This window comes from Rhineura floridana, chromosome 1 (assembly GCF_030035675.1).
Source record: "Rhineura floridana isolate rRhiFlo1 chromosome 1, rRhiFlo1.hap2, whole genome shotgun sequence".
NCBI classification, from domain to species: Eukaryota; Metazoa; Chordata; class Lepidosauria; order Squamata; family Rhineuridae; genus Rhineura; species Rhineura floridana.
Window position 1 is genome coordinate 220955376 of NC_084480.1, and position 21129 is coordinate 220976504.

General features: G+C 40.3%; 1 protein-coding gene across 6 annotated transcripts; it reads right to left on the reverse strand.

The window, feature by feature from the left end:
* Positions 1-1051: 1051 nt before the first annotated feature.
* ADNP2 (ADNP homeobox 2) lies at positions 1052-20896 on the reverse strand. Of its 6 annotated transcripts, XM_061593575.1 has the most exons (6): positions 20247-20639; positions 18150-18311; positions 15162-15475; positions 13945-14064; positions 10893-10982; positions 1052-6258 (listed from the first exon to the last, which is right to left on the reverse strand). In XM_061593575.1, exons 3-6 carry the CDS (start codon positions 15231-15233, stop codon positions 3271-3273), a joined length of 3270 nt encoding a protein of 1089 aa, XP_061449559.1. In that variant the 5' UTR covers positions 15234-15475; positions 18150-18311; positions 20247-20639; the 3' UTR covers positions 1052-3270. The 6 variants fall into 6 exon arrangements, with proteins under 6 accessions (XP_061449559.1, XP_061449561.1, XP_061449560.1 ...); XM_061593577.1 differs by lacking the exon at positions 15162-15475; XM_061593576.1 differs by lacking the exons at positions 18150-18311; positions 20247-20639 and adding an exon at positions 17409-17500.
* Positions 20897-21129: the final 233 nt, after the last annotated feature.

Consider the following 21129-nt stretch of genomic DNA (forward strand, 5'->3'; position numbering starts at 1 on the left):
TCCTGAAGGCAATTTAAGGCTGGGTGGCCTGTGGCCCTCCAGATGTTGCTAGATTGTAACTTCCAACCTCTCTGACCACAATAGTCATATGCACTGGAGCTGATGGGAGTTCGGAGTCACAACATCTGGAGCCACAGCTACGTTAGGGAATGCTGTTAAGTAGCAATTGACACACACAGTTTGAGGACAAGGAACTATGTAAAGCATATCCTGATCTTCAGTTAGATCTGTTTCAGTATGGGTGTTACCTGATTAAAGAAACCTTAAGCTGCTTGTGTCAATTCTGTGCATGTTTGCACATGAAGTGGTTGTGGCTTAAAAAACACATATTGATGTGTTTAGATTATGCCTATGATGTGTCAAGAGGACATTAATGTAGATACTTTGCTCTCATGTTGTCATAGGAACTAGGGCACATCTTAAAAATGATTATGGAATGTGAACTTGCTGTGGTGCCATGTTTAGAAACTTAACAGAAGGCTGCTATAAGACTATTGTGCAAAACCTAACTACCAAAGTGTGCAAGTACTTTTTGCAACCTCAGTAATCAGTTATTTAGTCCGGTAAAAAGGCTATTGATGCGGAGGGAGAATGTAGTTCCTTCCTAGACAGTATGATCATGCTCAAACATTAGATGATTAACATAACTCTCTACAGACTCAAAAAGCCCACAGTATATATTCAGCAGACTCAAGTGATAAAGCTTTTTCTTAACTCTGTCATTTCAAAGTGGGATGCTATGGTTAAATGCTCTTCCCATGGGGGGGTGGAGACCCATGCCTCATGTAGAAGACCACGTCAGGAAAGTGGATCCAGCCTGGCCTTCTTCAACAACATACATGGACAGAAAGTTTCTCTCTCCTCCTCACCCCCCTGCCCCATTTGTATATCCAAACACACAACACTGGCCTGAAGTGGTACTGCCCAGGAAGAGTTTTACTGCTTGCTTCTGCCAACTATGCCAGAGATACCATATACAAGAGACATATTCCCAAAGGTTTTTGCTTGAATTCTGCCCGATAACATTTTTAAAAAATCTTCTGAACACATCTAAAATTGAAAACGTGGTTTATTTGAAGCCAAAAAATTCAGTGCTCTAACACTAATAGACCAGGTTCTCTCTACTGTAAGAAGTTCAAGCTTTGTTCTGTGCTTCTCTCCCTTCTTCATAATCCTCAGCATTTAGAGAAATAGAAGGAGCTCTTCACCAAAGCAGCACCTCTATTCCCTTCTATTCTTGGTGCATCATACATGCCCTCTAGTGGGAGCCAAGCACAATAAGTATGTTCTATAATATAAGTTATCTCCCAACTTTGTAAAATAAGCATATATATATTAACCTTGGCCAAGTTGAACTTAGTGTACAGTGAACAAATACATTTGTATTTTGGTGTACCCAATTTTACAGATGTTTCTCCCCTTAAATTAGGTTTTAATGTCTACAGCAATTTTTCTTTTGTACTTGCCTTCAGCATATGGGGTTTCAGATAAAAGCTAGTTCAGGCACTAGTGTTTCTTTTGCCACTATTTTTGCAGCCCAAATCTTCCCACAATGCTCATGCAAGTGATGGTGGGAAAGATACTATTCCACATCCTCTGACCATGTTCCCATATCTGGATGAAGATCAAAGATAAGTAATAGTAATCACCAACCTCTTCTCTGAGTGGCAGGCTTATCCTTTCATCCATCCCTTTTGCCAGTTTCTGCACATACAGAAGTATCAGTGCTGAAACAGATGTAAATAATCTAGGCCTACAGGTGAATGGATTGCAAGTCCATATCAGTACTCCCACTGGCATTAACCACTGTCAAAGGAGGCTGCATTAAAGAATAGAAACCAAACCAAAAAAAGTCCTCTTACATTTTTTTGACTTTTATAGAAATTGGAACAGTCTATAATGCAACTTCTTAAATTGCAGTTATTTACATGCAGTTTCACTAAAACAAGAAAATCCCTTGCCATAAAAGACACATAACTAGAAAACAATGTAAGGTCAGCACACCAAATATATTCTTTTCTTGATGCTACAATAATAATGTGTCCTACTTAAGTTGGAATAGTAGGTCATTGATCTTATAGTGGTTAAAACAATAGTCTTTTTTATTTAGAGATGCCAAAACATACAAGAGAAGCTGTAAGAAAACCACCTACTGCTCTCAGGTTTATTTTGTTTGTAATGAATACTCACTCTGCTTATTCAATCTCTTGCCTAACTTAGACAAAGTTGTCATCTGGGTGACACAATCAATAATTAAGCTACTATAATGATAGTAAGAGCTTTCGTCAGCATTGGTTCAAATGCCATGATAAACTTGAATACGCACGGGGCCTGCACTGAGCTAGCATTGTTGAAGTAAATGCCTTTGATTCCTTGCTCCAAATAGAAGCAGCATAGCCATACAGAAGTGTTTGTTAAATGGCTACTATAAAGTTTGCTTTGAAGTATTTGCTAGCACAATAGCAGGACAATCAGTGAGCAGCAACCATAAGTGTACAATGCCAAGTGCTTCTTAGTATGCTATGTCATCAGAGTGCTCTCAGCAACCAACAGAGCCATATGAATGTATCGTCATTATAGCCTAATATTAATTTGGCAGTTCCTTTTATTTATTTCAAGATGCAAATCAAGGCTTGGAAAACAAAAGTTAAAACTTCAGGAGAAAAAAAAAGGACATCACTTTTTACATAAGCCTTCAGAATTTCTTATTGGGAACAAAAAGTTCAGGAACAGTGCTTGCAAATCCTTGGCTGACGTGTTTCATATCTTGCTATGTGCCATCAAGTCAATTTCGACTAATATCTACAGGTGACAAATGGTATTTTTTTTATTAATCAAGGTTGTCACATTTGTTACTCCTGCCACTGGGAAATTTGGTGTTATTTTGGAGGGCAATATGAAGATTAGGTTAGAAGTTAACCATCTTAATTTTTAAGGGTTTTTTTATTATTATGGCCATCTTAACAGTTTTAATATTTTACCCAGCCTATACATTTTTAGAAACATTGGTACTTTAAAAAAAACAACACCAGGAAATTTGTTACACAATTGTATAAAAACTCATGGGTAGAGAAACTACTCCATAAACAAAAAATAAAGAACAAAAAACAGAGGTATGCAATACTGTACCCCACTGCCACAACGCACGCTGCCCAAATTGAATGAAGCATTGTGTACTAATATTTTAGTAATCATGAAAAACTAAGTCAATGAGACAGCTGCTCAATATGCAATCTTGATTGCCTTATATTAGTTTTTTTTTTTTTTAAATTACAACTCTTCCAATTCACATTTTAAGCTCAAACTGTGCTTCACATTTTTAAGTTCAGACATATTGAAACCCAAAAGCACAGATGGCTTAAGATTTTTTACTGCCTTCAGGCAGGTGTGTCTCTTTCTCCCAAAAAATGATGCAACATCAGCTTTCCATGCACACAGAATGGATGACAGTAATTCTAACTCCTTTTTAGTGGGATATGGCTTCTTGTGAAAATAATCTGCAAGAAACCGTTTTTGAACTTCATTTGAACTATGCTGGAATGGCTTTGGATTTAATGCTAAAATGTGAAGATCCTCAACTGAGGGCTGTCCTTTCGTTTCAGACTTATGATCAATCTTTTGTCGTTTGGAAGGCACAAAATTCACTTCCTTTGCTGGAACTTGGGCTGTGCCGCTGTTTATAATCAGGAACGGTTGGTCGTCATTCCTTTCATCCTCTGCAACATCATAAAGGTGATCAGGTGGTTTCCTCTTTGTTGAGAGAGAAGTAGCATCCTGCTTTTCACCATTCACAAGTGGAAGATCATTCTTCTCACCGAGTTCAAGCTGCATCTTCACAGCCGGGGTGCTATCTTTGGGAGCACTCCGGCAGCGCAGCAAATGCACAGCAATAGCTGTCAGAGTCATATTACCAGTGTATACACCACAGCAATGGATACACTTGAAAGCAGGAGACTTTAAAATGGTATGCACCGTTGGCATGATATGGTGCCTCTCCTTCAAATGGATCTCATAGGCTTCTGTGCTAGTGAAAGTACCATAACAAAAAGGGCAAGTTGAGACTTTCTTATTGCCTTTATTCATATCACCAGTCTCACATTGCAGTTTGATGTACAGTGGAATAAGTGTCCTTGAATTTACCCCAGCAAGTACTGCTAGGTGCACTTCTTTTTCACAAAGTTCTTCTTTTGAAGTTATATTGAAGTCAAAGTGAGGAAACAACAGGTCACCTTCAGAATCACTCTCAAGCTGAAACCCCTTGTCATCATAATCTGTGTGTAGTTTCTTCTTTCCCTTATGCACAGTTCTGGTGTGATCCACAAGGTATTTTAGGTCATGGAAAGTACTGGTGCAAAACAGGCAAGCTAATCCATGGGTGAAAATATGTTTTATAAGCTCTGCCTGAGAGAGAAAACATTTACAAGAAAAACACCTGACTGTCTTATCTTTTAGCCACCTCAGAAAAGGTGCACAGGCTGCAACTTTGTCTGTATTGAGATTAGCCGCCGTCTTTCCTGCACTGCATTTGTGTGCTACTTGCATGTGCACCTGGTAGACATTTGATGGGAAAAGCTCACTGCAAACAGGACAGGTCTTCCACTGTTTAGCCTGCTTAAGGGCCAGACTCATTGCAGAAGCAGAAGTAGAAGTCTTGGCAAGGGTATTTGTCGAAGAAGCTACTACAACAGAAGAAGGCACATTAGCTGGAGCCTGAGTCTGCTGAGTAACTGCACCAGACGGCATCAGCTGAACAGGCACCTGAGGTGGTGGAACTGTTGTCGCCCCACCACCAGCTGGCACAGGCAAAGCCATTGAAACTGGGGCAAGGGTGTATGTAGGTATCCCATTAACTTGTCTGCCAGTTGGAATTAACTGCCGAAGAATAGGTCCCGCAGTAAGTAGAGTAGCATTCTGAGGAACTCCAGGTCTGACAGACTGATTTACAGGAAGTACTCCTGGTGCAACAGGCTGATTAAACTGGAGAATCCCAGGCCCAACTGATTGGTTTACAGGAAGAACCCCCGGTGCGACAGGATGATTAAACTGAAGAACCCCCGATGAGATTGCCTGGGTCACTGGAAGAACCCCAGGACCACCGGGCTGGGTCAAACTACCTACAGGTCTATTTACAGTGAGGACCCCAGGTGAAGAAGGCCCATTTACTGGAATAGCACTAGCCCCAATGGGTCTATTCAGAGATCCAGCAGGCTGAGACACAGGGAGAGCCCCTGGCACAACTGGACTGCTGACGGTCCTAATAGATTGATTAACAGGAAGAAGAGTAGGCCTGACAGGCCGAGTGAATGAAATGACTCCTGGAGGAACAGCTCGACTTAAGGTCCCAGGAGGCTGGTTTAGGCAGAAAACCCCAGGTCTCACAGGCTGTTTCACAGGAAGTCGATGAGAAACAAAGACCGGTTGAGGAACTGCTGATTGAAGAGTCACATTATTCTGACCTCCTGGGCAAGGATTAGACATAAGTGTAATACGTGACTGGGCAACTGAAGTTGCCGAAGATGGATGTGTCAAGCTACTGGAGGCACTTGGTCCAACGGTGTTTTGGACTGCTTTTGTCGGCACCATATTTTGATTGACTGATGGAAGTGAAAGCTGGATACATGATGTAGTAGAGACTGAACCCACTGAGGCAGTCGTAGGTATTAGTGATGGAGTGGCTCCAGCTGTGGAAGGCTTGGGAGCAATACTGACAATCTGCAGTGACTTTGCTTGTCCTGATTTCTTAGGCTGCACTGAAATTACAGGCCTCAATATATTCTCCAGGTCTTTGTGTACTTCAGATGTCAAGACGTGATATATTAAAGAATCCCGGCTGTTTGCAAAAGCATTGCACTTTTTACAGTAGTGATCTGTAAAATTCTCTTCGCTTTCATCGGGTCTCTCCTCAAAATATGTGCTTATTAGGCTTTGGAAGTGGGTTACCAACACATGTTTCTTTGTATTGTAGTATAATGTGTCTGTAAACTGACATTTCTGGCATATGAAGTTTACTGCATCACTCCGGAATTGTCTCATGCCACCACTCACATTATAGTTTTGTATTTTTTTCTTGGAGTGAAACATGCGAAGGTGTTTCCCCACTACTTTGGAATGAGAAGCAAAAGCACATTCTGGGCAAGGAACAACTAACTCTTGATCAACTTCATCTTCATGGTAACGGTTCAAGTGGTTTTTGAAAGAAGAAAGAAATTTTGATGAGAACTTGCACAGGCTACAGCAGTATGGATTTGTTCTGTATCTCTGCAAAACAAGAAAAAGGGGTAGTTACTCAGCAGGTACCTACAAAAGGCATATTTATGTTGGTTGTTGAATAAGAGTACAGAGGTATTGAAAGGCAGTCGATATAAATGTCGATATAAATGTTTCTTAAGGAGATAAAACATTCTACATCCAATGGAGAATTTTTTTAAAAAAGTCAAGATCTTATGCATTCATTTGAATACAACTTTCTCATCAATAATATGCTTACATAACTATACAAAGCATATGTGGAACAAGCAAAATGATCTACAAATTTTGTTACTGGCACATTGTAGCTTATTCCAGGAAGACAAATAAATGGAAGAAAAAATGGAAGGGGACGTGCACCTAGGATGAGAGGAATGCTATATTCCCATAAACTTATCTGGGTGAGTAAAAGGAAAAAACAGGGATGTCTGTCTAAGTCTATGGACCACCAAATTAGACAGAAAATGTAAATGTAAACAGGGCATTTTTCACAAAAGGAAAAGTTCTCAAAAGCTGTAATTGGTACTGGGGGACAGCAGCTATGCCAATCTACTGGAAGTTCAAAAAACCCCAACCAAATAGTACTTATTGCCCATCTGGGTAAACCTTCTGTTTCAGAAGCTTGGAAGAGCAGCAAGTGGCTCAGCTACTTTCCATTTGGTTCTGAAAAGAACTGGTAAAAATGACAAAGAGTGGAATTGAATTGGTGTCATTTCACTGCTAGAGCATCAATCAGTGGAAGAAGGCAATTTAATTTTCAGCAATTCCCTCCCTTGCTCCCAAATCTGTTCCAGAGAGTTTGGGAGGGAGGACATCAATTGGATTCCAACCAACAAGGAGAAAGCTATTACAGAATGCATTAGTCAATCAACAGGAATTAATCTGAAACCATAATAAGACCCCATCATTTTTTTTCATCTTCCAATCAGTCTTTATAATGACATCCTTTAAAACAAAATACACAAAAGTTCCAAGGGGCCAAAAGGGCTTTGGACTTAAGAACAGCACACACACCTCTTGCTATATGGCAACCAGCTTCTGAAATTGATAGGCATTTCAGTAGTAGTTTGTGATATACTGAACAAAGCAAAAGGGTTAAAAAAACCCACTAGATATATGAAAACTATTGGGCTCATTTAAATAGCACTCTGGATTAGAGATGCAAAATTTTCAGAAATTCTTAAGCCACGGGGGAAATTAGCTATTTCTTTTGTGGGAGGGGTCGGGAAAAAACCAAATTTTGGGGGGAAATGGAAAAATATGTAATTTATATATATATATAGCACCCTTTACAAATTGAAAGTTGAAAGTCACTTTGTTACTTTAGAAACATAAAATGTATTATGTATAACTTAAACTAAAACCCATAAAACTCATGTTTGGTATATTAAAAGTACAGTTTATTCAGATAAAAATTAGAAATTGAATTTACTTTTTCAAATTTTTATTTATTTTTTGTTACAAATGGAGCTACGAGCTCTTGAATTGTAAGGAACCTCTTTGGTTTTGCCAAGCAAAAAAACAATTAAAACAGAAGAAACAATCAACATGAGTAAAACAAAGAAAATGATTATGTCTCCTAGTCCTTCACAGTGACAAGCAGACATAGAGCACTCATTCCTTTAAAAAGAACTGAGAAAAAGAGAGGGCTACCAAGACTCAAGGAATATACATGAAATTTAATCAGTCTTATTTTCTGCGCTATTGCTATCAGTATCATTTCCTGCTTCTTCATGTTTGTCACCATCACAGTTATCAGGGACTTCTAAAAACTGAAGGTTTACCCAAACTGAAACAAACTTCTCTACCCTTTCATATGTCCATTTATTTCTTGATTTGGTGTGAGTTTCTTTCACATGCTGCAGAAGGTGGAGGAATCTGAAGTAGACAAAAAGCAAGAGGAATCAGAGGCTGTGTTACGCGAAGGCCTTGCCACCATGTTGCAGGAAGGATAGGATATGTTTGGCAGAATCCCAGAATGCATTCCTGGACCAAATCCTTGAAGATGGTCTGTGTTCTGCAACATTTCCAACATCATGTCCTAAATGTGCTGCTTGTTTTGTAGCCAATCAAATGCAGTAGCAGTGCTACCATCACTTACTTTTCTGCCTTGGAATTTTGAATCCAATGGACTTGCAGTGGCATGAATAGGATAACAAAGTTCTTCCATTTCTTAAAAAATCTTTCACTTTACTTTCTTCTTGTAAATACTTATAAGTGGAGATACACTTAGATTCTCAAAAACAGTTTATCTCAGCCATTTGGTAAGGAATTTCTGACAAAATTGCACTGTGATTCAGATGCAGTAATTGCTAAAGAAATTGGCTTCAGAATTTTCAGGGAGTTCAGCAACTGAACCCAGAAGATATCCTCATCAAGTGCAGTGTTCCTTATACTTCTACATACTTTAAGATTCTCAACTATTACTGTTTCTTGAAGAGCTTCTTTGTTTAAGTAAACTTCCAAAGGAGATCACCAGTCCACCCCATCGAGTTTTACTAGAGCTTCAGTGTCACTATTTTATTCTTCGCAATCTTCTTGCTTCTTCTCGAGGACTGTAGCTACAATATGATGTTTTAGAACTTCTTTTGCTCTTCTACAGATCCTTTGAAGGGTGTCCAGGTTCACGATGTCATTAAGAAGCAAGTTTAGCCATGGGACACACATCCTATTGCAGTAATATGTGGATATTTATCCATTATGATCTCCCATGCTGCTTTCATATTACAAAGCAAATAATTTACCACTCCCAATACTCTGTAGGACTTCACTAATTTTAAAACTGATATACTCTGCAGTATGTCTGTTCTCTCCTGTTTCAATGCTTCTGTTGAGGTGTTATCAACAAGTTCATGATTCCTTCCCCCTCGCATTTGGCCATCCATCTGTAAGAACTGCATAATAGAACACTTTGTTGATTTTTCCTTGCACAGTTTCTATTACCTGTTCATATTCTGATTCTAAGAGGCTTGTTCAAAAAATGTCTGCTGGGCAAACAGTATACTGGTCTTAGCGATTTCAAAGCTTCTTCTCAGCAGGGCTGTGGAGTCGGTACGCCAGATCTTCAACTCCGACTTCTCTATTTTCCTACTGTCCGAGTCCGACTCCTTCATAAATGGCAAATGTATATTACTAGTAATAACAAATTTACTGTAGTAAAGTGGTAGCACAAGGCATTTCATCACCACATGAATCCAGAGCTTGGAAAAGTTACTTTTTAAAACTATAACTCCCATCAGCCCCAGGGATTGGGCTCATGAGAGTTGTAGTTCAAAAAAGTAACTTTTCCAAGCTCTGGATTCACGTGGTGGTGATGAAATGCCTTGTGCTACCATTTTACTACAGTAAATTTGTTATTACTAATTAATCTATATTTGCCATTTATGAAGGAGTCTGAGTTGGTACATTTCTACCGACTCTGACTCCACCCAAAATTGCTCCCGACTCCATGACTCCGGCTTCACAGCCCTGCTTGCCAGCATACATTTTCAGTTATTGACAACAGAGTTCCAGAAATATATATTGCTCTAGCAAGAGCTTGGTAAAACTTTTCCTGATCTACAGGTATCTTGTCTACAACTGAAGCTACTGAGCAGTTTTTGGAAGCAGCTGTTTGCAATATTTATTTACTTGAGAATGTTGATGGGGCAACCACTTGTGATGATGTTGATGTTACAGAAGGAGCAGAAAGAGGACTTGTGAAACGAGATCACTGGAAAAAGCTACCTACAGTTTCATCATTATGGTCCTCACTTAGATGCAAGAAGGGTTTTCTAATGTCTACAGGACACTTCTTACATACAAGGATGTGTTTTGTCACCCTAGTAGCATTTGGAAATGCATATTTCATTTGACATTATTTGCAAACATTTTTTTTGTCAGAAGAACTTGTGGAAATGCCTCCATATGTAGATGTTGGTCTCGTCATTTTGCTGAGGGGGTGGGGGGGAAATAATTTAGTGGCTAGCTTGCAAGGAAACCCTAAGCTGCGGTTGGGGAAAGGGTTGCAAAAAAATATCAGATTAGGAGGAATTTAATTATGATTTACATAAGGAATATACTAATGCACTTTAAATGATTCAATTTTCTGAATTCAGATAAATTTAAACTCTTACCTTTCAGTTAAGTATACTTTCAGCTTCTTTTTGTTGTTCTGTACTTTCTCCCAATCCTCTGAGGTCTAGCCAAGAGGACAAAAACAGATCCACCAACTATGCCAACAAGAGGCTAAGCCCAGAAGCAAAGAAGACACAAACATTCTTCCTTCGTTCATGAGAACGGCAGTGCCCCCTTGAGGCAGAAATGCATCTTGCTCTTGCATTTGAGAGTTGGCTCAGTTTACAAACTAGCTTGCCTTCAGTGTACAGAAACTGTAATGATCTGATACTGTACATCATCTTACATAAGTCTTCCTGCTACACAGTTTCTAGAAATCATTTTGGGGGTACTAAATATATGAACACCTTGTCATGAAAACCTTTGTTCATCATTCTAGAAGAAAATATTTCATAATCCAACAGTTTTTCAATTTTTCAGAAAAAAAAGACTTCAGAAAAAAATGGGGGAAAAGTCTTTCCCTTGGCCCTTCACATCTCTACTCTGGATCCTTGGCACAGTGTTCTGAAAACTGTAATTAATAAACATACCCTTCTTTTGGCCACAGACTCCCAAAGAGACACATCACTCCATGAAGTGTTGCAGAAATACTTTTCTCCTGGGTCAAAACGTTTCAGAGTCTAAGGGAGAACAAAGAATTCTAAAAGTAGCAAACAACTAAAAAACTCCCATTTTATACAGTTTTAAATGAAGAATGTAATTCTGCTGATATAAACTAAGGGTTGTATCCAGTGCTGCTGTGCCATTCACTCAGCAGAGTTCCACTTCCCCCCCCTTCTCTGCAGCCTCTGGGACACCATCTAGAGGACATATGGAGAGTGCATGGGTAGAGAAGAGGAAAGGGAAGTCCCACTGTGCAAGTGGAACGCCATTCATGTAGCACTGGATACAATTGCAAAATTAAATTGAAAAAAATGTTGCTAGTTTTTCTACCATGGATTCTAATGTGTGGTAAAGGTTGGTGGCCTTGTCAAGTGGTAGGCCCACACTACTTAAATCAAGTTCCTTCTATGTTAGTAATCTGTGGAAGGCAACACTGAGATGGCAAGGTATTCCACCAAACTATAGTCTTACAGCTAGAGTTTTCTTAATGAACAGCTTGTCTTCACTGCCTTTTCTCCATGGTTTTAAGATTTCAGGTTTAAGATTTCTGTTCAAAGTGTTGTTTATGTAATCTGAAGGATTAAAACAGTTGCAATTTTCTAGGCTACTTTTAAAAATGCATACAAACGGTGTATTAGAAAAGACTTGATAAGAAACTATTACTGTACTATAGTCATAACTCTCAAAGTTACGGTTCTGTGTGCATTATGGAATGAAGTGTCCTAATGGAATGTGTTTGATTGACCTTGATTTCAAAGTATAAACTGAGCTTTTATGATTTTTCACTTAATTTTGCATTAGATTATAATGTGCACATGTATACATGCAACTATTTATTTATTTATTATTTGCTTTATATCCCTCCCTCCCTCCCAGCAGGAGCCCAGGGCGGCAAACAAAACCATAAAAACACTTTAAAACATCATAAAAACAGACTTTAAAATACATTAAAACAAAACAACTTTGAAAACATTCTTTAAAAAAGCTTTGAAGACATCTTAAAAAAAGGTTAAAAAATGTTTTTTTTTAAAGGTTTAAAAACATATTAAAAAGCAATTCCAACACAGAAGCAGACTAGAATAAGGTCTCAGCTTAAAAGGCTTGTTGAAAGAGGATTAAATTAAAAAATTAAAAAATATTACTTCAAAACACATGCGGATAACCTTTAATAAAAACACAAGAGAGCTTCAGGGGCTTAACAAATACATTGAAGGTTTTTTAAAAAAGTTGTTTTAAAAGCCTGACATTTTTCCTAAAGAGTAAAAATTATTTTGCTAATCTGTTTGGAACATCGCCCATATGAATAAACCTTTAAGACTCTGAGAACATACTAAACTATTTCTATAAACAAAGGAAATAGTGACAAAACACTGCAGCAATGGAGGGTTAGGCTTTCACTGCACAGCAATAAACTAGCCAGTAACTAGGGGTGGAGCAACAGCAGTAAGAACAAAATGCTACTACAAAGCCAGCCACAGTGTCTGAGTTGCTTGCACTCTACAATACATTTAAGCAAGCAAGCAAACTCGCCCACGCTAGTTAGCTGGTCATCTTTATTTACACTGTGCATGCTATTTCCAGAATCTCCAACATCACACAACTAAGTTCTGTTCCTTTACATTGCTGAAACTACTATTCCATTCTTCTGTTTTACTCTCCCCCCCATTTTGTCAAAATTCAGAAAATTGTTAATACAGTACTATTTCCCATGCCAACAAATAATTAAAGCGAAGTGATGACTAAATTACTCTGTAGCAGTTCATCACAAACGCATGTCAGCCCCCTCCCCAGCAGCCAGCCAAGCACCTGAGACAACAAAGCCAAAATTATCTAAAGGGTGTCCTACCATCCACTTATCCAGGAAGGAGCTTAGATAATCCCAGTCACCAGTGCCCTGGAGTCACATTGCCTCTGTCCTATTATTCTCTCACTGATTAACTGAGGGAGTGGGAGTGCCCAGTCTTTCTAAATGACTGAAAGAGGGCAGTTCCACACCATATGTTTAAAGTGCATCCAGCACACACCTAAAGCACATGACTTCCCCCAAAGAATACTCAGATTTGTTTTTTTCCCCACACATAGCTACAAATTCCCAGCACTCTTAACGAACTATAGTTCCCATGATTCTTTGGGAAAGTCATGTACTTTAAATGTACGGCACAGACCTGCCCATAGCAAGATCACTGTCCTTGAAGTGTATAATCTTTGTTTTAAATGCTGTAATTTTTGCAGCTTCAAGTTAATGCGCTCAACCCCAATTTGCTTGAATCTGTAAGCCAGACAAAAATCTGTTTCATTCTGTTCATATGCACTGGCCTACCATATTTTGCACTTCCTCTTGCCTTGCAAGTACTGCAAGAGTTGTGCATTCTGTAAATGTTGCTTCTTGATAAGCCAAAGTAGTATATTAGCATCTCCTACTTTCTTTCTTCCAGGCTAACCAATGCCTTCCCTTAGTTCCATGTTTATTTAAGAAAAATAGATACACGAAATGATCAAGTAATGTTTCATAAGAGATCATTTAGGGATCACACTGAATGAAATACAAGATTAAAATATATAAAATAGATAAATAACAAATTACAATTTGCAACACTACCTTTTCATCTCTCTCTCAAAAAAGTCACTGTACATGCTACAAGTAAATCCCCAAATAGAATCCTACAAAGACAGTTGCAGACCTAAGCAATCACTCAAAGAAAGACAGATTCCAGCGATGTTTGGCAGTCACACCATGACTTACAAGCAATCTCATGAGCTTTTATGCATTAACAATTGTACTGAAATTGGTTCTCTGATCTCTGCTCTTTTTAAAGCAGTATTTCCCAAGGAATCTAGAATCCTATTTATCGGATCCCTACCTAAGGAGGACTTATTTTGATAAAAAATTTCCACACTTACAGACTCATGTGATCACTTCAGAACAATGAGAGAGAACTACAAAGGTCTTCTGATATTGTTTTAATGTTTTCTCCTTACCTGAAGTAACTCCTGGCAGCTATCCAGCCCAATATCCCGAAGAATGCCCTTCACTTTCTTCCTAGCCTTCCTTATATTATCAAGATTTTGCACAGGAATTTGAAGCATGTTGTGCTTTGCCTAGAAGACAGAAGAGGACATAACCATGAACATAGAAACATCTATACATAATACTGTTAAATGTACTATTTCAAAATGTGTTTGCGTATTTTTAAAGTTCAGATTAATTTAACTTTCGCTATTGCATATTTTAACAAATGAGTAATTTATTGATTAAATTTAAGGGCCAATTCACACTTTCTGTGGCAGACTACAAGTACTATGTGTATACTTATGTCTACCACAGGACGGATCCAATTCTTATGCACACTTACCTGGAAATAAGTCCTATTACTGTTATTTAAATTTATATCCTGCTCTTTCTCCCAAAGGAGATCAAGACAGCAAACAAGCAATAAAACAATAAAAACATATTTAAAACATTATAAAAATAATTCCAATACAGGTGCAATGAACACAGTAACAAAGTAACATGCACAGAGCTGCATAGATTTGCACCGTTTTTTTAAAAAAACCCATTAACTCCACCTCTACATAAATGCTATAGCTCCAACTCTTTGCTGCTGAAGGGGAACCATTCTGTAATTCAACCATTAGCAAGAAACCCAAATACAAAATTGTTTTGCAAGTGGAGACCACCATGAAGCAACAATATTTTCCCTCCAGCATCTATCTCTTTGCCTGACAATGTAGCTCAAAGTACTAACTTACTGAAACATACTGAGTGATCAGTATTAATTACAGTTTAGCAGCCAAACTCAACGAACAAATTTCAGACACAGACCAGCTCTTTAGCTCAATTTCCCCACCCTGCCAAGTGATATGGCACAATACTAGCTGGACATTCCAACAAAATATACATGCTATGTAACACCACCAAGAGTCTGTAGCACAGGCAAAGCTACAGCTAGGAAGCCACACTACCTCACTGTCTGCTATGTTACATAATTGGCACATATAGTCTTCAGAGCCGAATGCTACTTGCAAGAGCAAACATACATCAGGCTTCCTGCCACCACCACCCATCCCCCTGCTTTGAAAAGATGCTACTGTAAGTAACATATGCACTTCCACATTTCCTCCTATTCAAGAGGTATGTTCTGAGGATACCTAGTATTATGTTCCCAAGATACATTATTTCTAGACCATATTCTTACAGTGAAGGGCCATAGCTCAAAGGTAGAACATCTGTTTTGCATGCAGAAAGTCCCCGGTTCAATCTCTGGCATCTCAAGTCAGGTCTGAGAGAGACTCTAGTCTGAAACTCTGGGCAGCTGTTGCCAGGCAGTGTAGACAATACTGAGCTAGATGGACAAATGCTCTAACTCAGTATAAGGCAGCTTCCTACGTTCCTGGGTTCCCAAATTTGCCAGGTCTTTTGGAAAGTGGAACACTGTAAAACTTTTAGTTTGGCCTCCAAGCTTCTTGAAAAAAATCATCTTCCAATATGACAGACATGGTAACAAATTTCCTGTAAAATAAAGCCAGCCTGTGATTATTCTTCTCTTACAATTGCTTTAGAAGTTTTAAGATTGTACACAAAAAAGATAACAGCCTTGTATTGAATTACTTGCCATCAGTGACCAGGAATTCCATACAGGCACAAGCATGGAATTCCATCCAGGTGAGTGAGCAGGCTGGTGATAGAGGGGCAAATCATTCCATCCCTCTTTTGCCTGCTCACTTGTCTTCAGTGCTAGAAAACAAAGTATCTTCCTCCCAGGGGAGCATGTTAAGGCACTAGGCTGGTGCAAGGACAGAGAAATTGATCTGTTCCTGCTCCACCAGCTCACAGCTTCCATGCTGGCTGTGGAAGAAGCAAAGCCCCTTCTTCCCTGGTGGCCAGCACAGCAATCAAGCAAGTTGGCAGCAGAATCATGAGCTCTCTGCTCCACCAGCCAGCTGTGTTTCTGCGCCGGACACATGGAAGGCAAAGCCTCTTCCTGAGCATTCAGCATAGAAACAAGTTGGCTATTGCTCCTAAGAGGGGCTGGTGGAGAATTGACAGAACACTCTGTCCTTCCTTTGCCAGCCATCCTTATGAGTAAATAGCAGGCTGGCTAGAAAAAAACATTTGCAGGCTTGTAACATGTCTGAAGTATTTGCTTTTCAGAGTACGAATCAATTTTATCAAGCGACTCCAACTTCTTTTCCTCACCGTTCATAATTATATCAATGTTCAGGTTTTTCATATTTTTATTCAGTGGCAGCCATGTTATTCATTATTCAGGTAACACACTTTTGCAGAGAGACATTTCGCTGCATAATCAGAGGGCTGAATGCTTATACAAAACAGAAAGGCTGCAATTCTAGACAGCCACAGAGAGAAGTATGCTTACACCAGGTGGAATAACCAAGCCACTTTTGTATTAAAAATCAGCTTCCCAGTGCAACCCGATGCAGTAATGCATGTACTTCTTCCCTTTCAATGCCGCCAGGCACACTATGGCTATTTAAAATTGTAGAGAACAAAAAATTGTGATGGTACGCTGGTAACTGTGACATGCATAAGCTTTTTAACTGTGCTACGCACAGCTGCTCCCCTAGCAGTATCTGGCTGGAGCTGACAAGACCACAGCAAGGAACCTGCCCCACAGTGCAGCCCATCACACCAGTGCTTGCTCTGCATCTAGAACTGTCTGCCAGGATAGTCTAGAACTGTCTCTGGGTTAGGAGAGCTTTCACTGCTAGGGAGCAGAAAGTGTGCACACATGGCCTAGGGCAGCAATGAGATGGGAAGCAGAGGACTGTGACTACGGAACTAAGCACTTTCTCCCCTTTGTTTTCTCTTGTCTCCATTCGTTTGGTATGTATGAGCATGCAAGTTTGTATGTGAGAAAATACATAGGTGTGTGTGTTTGGGCTAATTCATATGTGAGAGAAAGAGCAGAGCAAACAGGGCTGGGCAACCCAATACCAGGAGAGATGAAATTTCTGTATCCTCCTTATAATTGTTAAAGTTCTGGGTGCCTTTGGAACAGAAGTGAATCAGCATGTGCAAATGTTCAAAATGGGATTCCCAAGTCAGTAGTGGCAACGGTCGTCATATCTTTTGAAGTGGTGGAGTTATCACAGGAGAAGAGACCACAGTTGCTCTGGGCATCAAAGGCATCAGACAAAGATCTAACCTTCTTCTGACTCAGGGTCTTGTCTCTGATGTAGTCCCAATATTTGTGGACTTCTAAGTATGTAGACGAGTAATTCTGAAGCCATTCTCGCTAAGTAGCTTTAATTATTGTGCATGCTTAGGGCTGCTATGCACACAGAAATGTTATGCAGCAGCATCTATATTCCAGATAACATTTTAAACAGCCACCTCCAAAGTTTTTTCTTGAGCATCCAGGCCACATTAGTTCCCAAGTTGTATCTTAAGAACTCAAAAGTGCAATCCTATGCATGCTTACTTAGAAGTAAGTCTCATCATATTCAGTGGAGCATACGCCCTAGTAAGTGTTTAGGATTGCCAGCATGAGCGTGGATTCAGTTCCTTGCCTTGGACGACTTGTTTCACTCTCATCCTCAGCATTCATCTGTAAAAGGGGATTGATGAATTTCCAAATTCTTAGTTGCTTTGCAAAATGCTGCTTTTATGGTATGTAATAAAATTTAAATACATGTTTTTATGTTAACGGGGTGATGAGAGAAAGATGGGAAATAATTAAATTGCATGATACAGAATTTTGCTTTGGGCACCATTCTATGTTGGAATAAGGTTTTGCACAGTACTATAGTCAATGATGTGGGTGGGGATTTTTTCAGTGCTTTATTTTTCCATGGAAAAGTTTCTATTTCATAAGTAACAAATAATGCATGCCGATTGCAAATAGGCAGCTTCAACATTTTTAACAAAATTAGATCACTCTCTAGAACAGCTGAAAATTTTTCAATGAATCTGAAAATTTTCTGAGGCAAACTATTTTATTTAAATCATCATAATTTGCATAGGATTTCCCCCCAAAAAAGTGCATCAATGATTGCAGGTATAAGGCCACATCATGCTTAAGCGAAATGGACAAAAGAGCTAAATGACACAGTTAGAGCGGCAGAGCAGCTAAGGATCAAGATCAACAGAACCGTAAAGAAATTTTATGTTTACATCACTGCACAGGAGAAAACTCAAGTGCACTCAGATCCTCACTACTTACTTTGGCTACAATTTGCATTGCTGAAGAGATAATCTGCCATTTAACCTGAATGGTATTTTGTCTCTTCAGCAGTAGTTGCTGCAGGGGCCAAAACAGCAAGCAAAATTCAAGACATGCCTGTAGATCTTTCCTGCGTGCTTTTCCTCATTTCAAGATCATGATCTGGAAAAAAAACCAAAACTCTGTGGACCACCACATTTGAAAGCTCTCTCTGTTAACTATGATGGCCTTGACTTCATTCATCGTCTACTCCGGGCTGAACATTCTGCTCAAGATAGCCATGGGAGCAGTGCAGATTAAGACAGACAGCACATGCACTGTAATGTTTTCTAGGAAGTACTACATTAACTGGTACACTTGTCAGCAAAAATATTAGGCTTCCACAGAATTTACCAGCTCCTGTAGATTTTATTAAAATATTATTTAAAATACATACGCTAAGATGACAAGGAGGCCAACTCCATCAACTGACTGCATCAATTATCACTAGCAAGGCCTGTCTCTATAATGCGCTGTGACTATTACCACTCTCATTCTCCAATGATTTTACATGTGTACAAGCATGGGGCTTCTTCCCTCCTCACTTTTACTGTCTCTTCCTCTGCACTTTTGGTTGTCCTGCCTTTCTTTATAATCTTAAGTCTTGATATTGTCTGTTATTAGTATGCTGCCAAAGCTTTCTGTGACTGCATAGAGCTGTTGCTGGGTTTTTTTAATAGAATATTTGCTTTTGTTATTAACATTGTTGTAAGTCACTTAGAGACCTCTGGGTAACAAACAATTACTAAATTTAAATAATAATAATAATAATAATAATAATAATAATAATAATCTACCCTGATGTTACAGCATGCCTGGAATAATTTGCAAGAGAGTCAGGTTCTGGCCTTACAAGCCTAAAGTGTCATGATCTCTCCAAATGCCATCCGGTTAACTGCTCTGACCACAGAAAAGCAGGTAATTCTAGGAACAGATGAAGGCCTCCTTAGAAAATATGGGAAAACTTTGATTCTGAATTGCAAGGCTCACAGGGACTTCGGACTAGAATATGAATTGTCTCACAGGCTCTTCCATTTATGCATGAAAATAGGTTACTTGGTGGAAACAGTCAGTCAAGATCTGCCCCCTATGGGATAAGATGACTAGCATTAGTGATTATAATGTCAGATCCTGGTTCTGTCTTATCTACCAAGCAAGCACCTAAAACAGTCTTATAAAACCCTCAAGTCCAGAAAGTATCCCATTAGACAGCAACGAGCATATAAACAGTCTGGGCAGTTTATTCCAGTCCATCTCTCTAACTCAAAATACCATTAATGCTCTTCCTAAAATCTTAATTCTTAACAGTTCCCCACCCCCCCACAGAGGAAGGCGATGGTAAGCTACCTCTGAATACCGCTTACCATGAAAACCCTATTCACAGGGTTGCGGTTAAGTCGGAATGGACTTGAAGGCAGTCCACACTTCCACCACCACCACCACCACCACCCCCGCATTCAATAACAAGTTTTGAATTTTTTTGAAAAATGTGTTGGTTGCTACCAATGCAAAATACAGACGCTTTTTCTCACCATCAAATGTCAAAGCAGTTTATGGGCTTCCTGAAATCACTGAAGTTACACATAAGAGAGCAAGAGGTGGTAGTGGTGTCAAACACGTAAAAAGAGTCAAAGCGAATGTTTCAGACATTCACACCGGGATGGACGCCTCCCTGGCACTTTTGGGATTCCTCCGTTGTTGGGCAGCCCTCGGACTTGGCTACCGTGATCATCCTCATGCCTTATCATCACACAGCCGGTGGCAGGTCCCGGCAGGCAGCGATGAGGAGACACGACTGGGGGTGGGTGCGAAGAAACCCTTTATTCTATTCGCGGTCCTCTGTTCTCCACGCCCGCCAGGGTTCGCCTGCGGGAAGGCGGCAAGAAGGAAGGGACTCCCCAGGAGGCTGGAGTTGCCGCTTGGCTGGCAGCGCCCCGAGGTGGTGTGTGGCGAGGCGGCTCCTCTCTGCCGCAAACTCACCTTGACTTATTGTAAAGACTGACGGAGTCCCTCGACAGAAAAATCAATCTCAGAGAGATGCCGCAGGGTTGCACCTACCTGTCCGGGCGGTAGGGGGCGCTCGCCGCCTGCCCGCTAGTACTTCGCTTGTGCCTCCCTGAGGCGCGCGGATGTGTTGCAGCCTCAGCCGCCGCCGCCTTCCGTCTGCTGCAGCTTGGTCGGCCGGCCGGCCGGCCAGTAACTCATTCAGCGGCCGCCCCACCCTGCTCCGCCTCCTGGTGTCGACCTGCAGCCCCCACTCAGTGTCCCAGCAGCACAGGCATCAGCGGCTGCAAGAGCAGGAGCAGCATCATTGCCCAGGCGGCTCTTCCCCGGCCGTGCAATCGCAGACCCGGCTTCTCCGCACCACCACTAAGCCCCCGCTTCCATCCACCCACCTCCGGCTGCTCCTCCCTCCTTCCAAAGCCAGAAAGAGAAAATGGCGCTCGATTTGTCCCAGGAAGTGACGTTTCCTCTCATTTGCATACCACTCAGTTGACCAATAAGCAGACGCGTGGTCCAAGGCTCCCATTGGCTCCCTCCATCAGCACCAACTCTCCAGGAAGGATGGTGTTAAAAGTGTAGCGCTCTAGGAGTCCTGTAGAGGTTCCCCCTAAACTACTCACCTGTTACCTCCACTTTTCTTCTCTTGCTCTGGCAACTCTTCAACAAATAAAAAGTGTAAACTCCCGCGTGATTTCGTGTTCTGACGTCATTGTTGAGGGGCGTGGCATGATGACATCATCTCATGTGATGCCACCACGTGGTCATGTAGTATATCCCTTGCTTATTTGCATAGAATGTTGTGGAAGCATTATTTGCATCAGCATGTTTGTGAAATCTCCCCTCACAGCTAACATCCAATGAAATAGAAGCATGTCAAAAAGCTATGCTTTTCATTGGAGGAGGAAACCACCAAAGCCTTTAAAGAAAAGTGTTCTCA

Coding starts and splice junctions, on each gene's coding strand:
- ADNP2 (XM_061593575.1), bottom strand. CDS start 15,233: ATGCCAGAGATTGAACCGGGGACTTTCTGCATGCAAAACAGATGTTCT. Junction 14,065..15,161: donor TTGAGCTATGGCCCTTCACT/GTAAGAATATGG, acceptor TCTGTCTTCTAG/GCAAAGCACAACATGCTTCA. Junction 10,983..13,944: donor GCTGCCAGGAGTTACTTCAG/GTAAGGAGAAAA, acceptor GTTCTCCCTTAG/ACTCTGAAACGTTTTGACCC.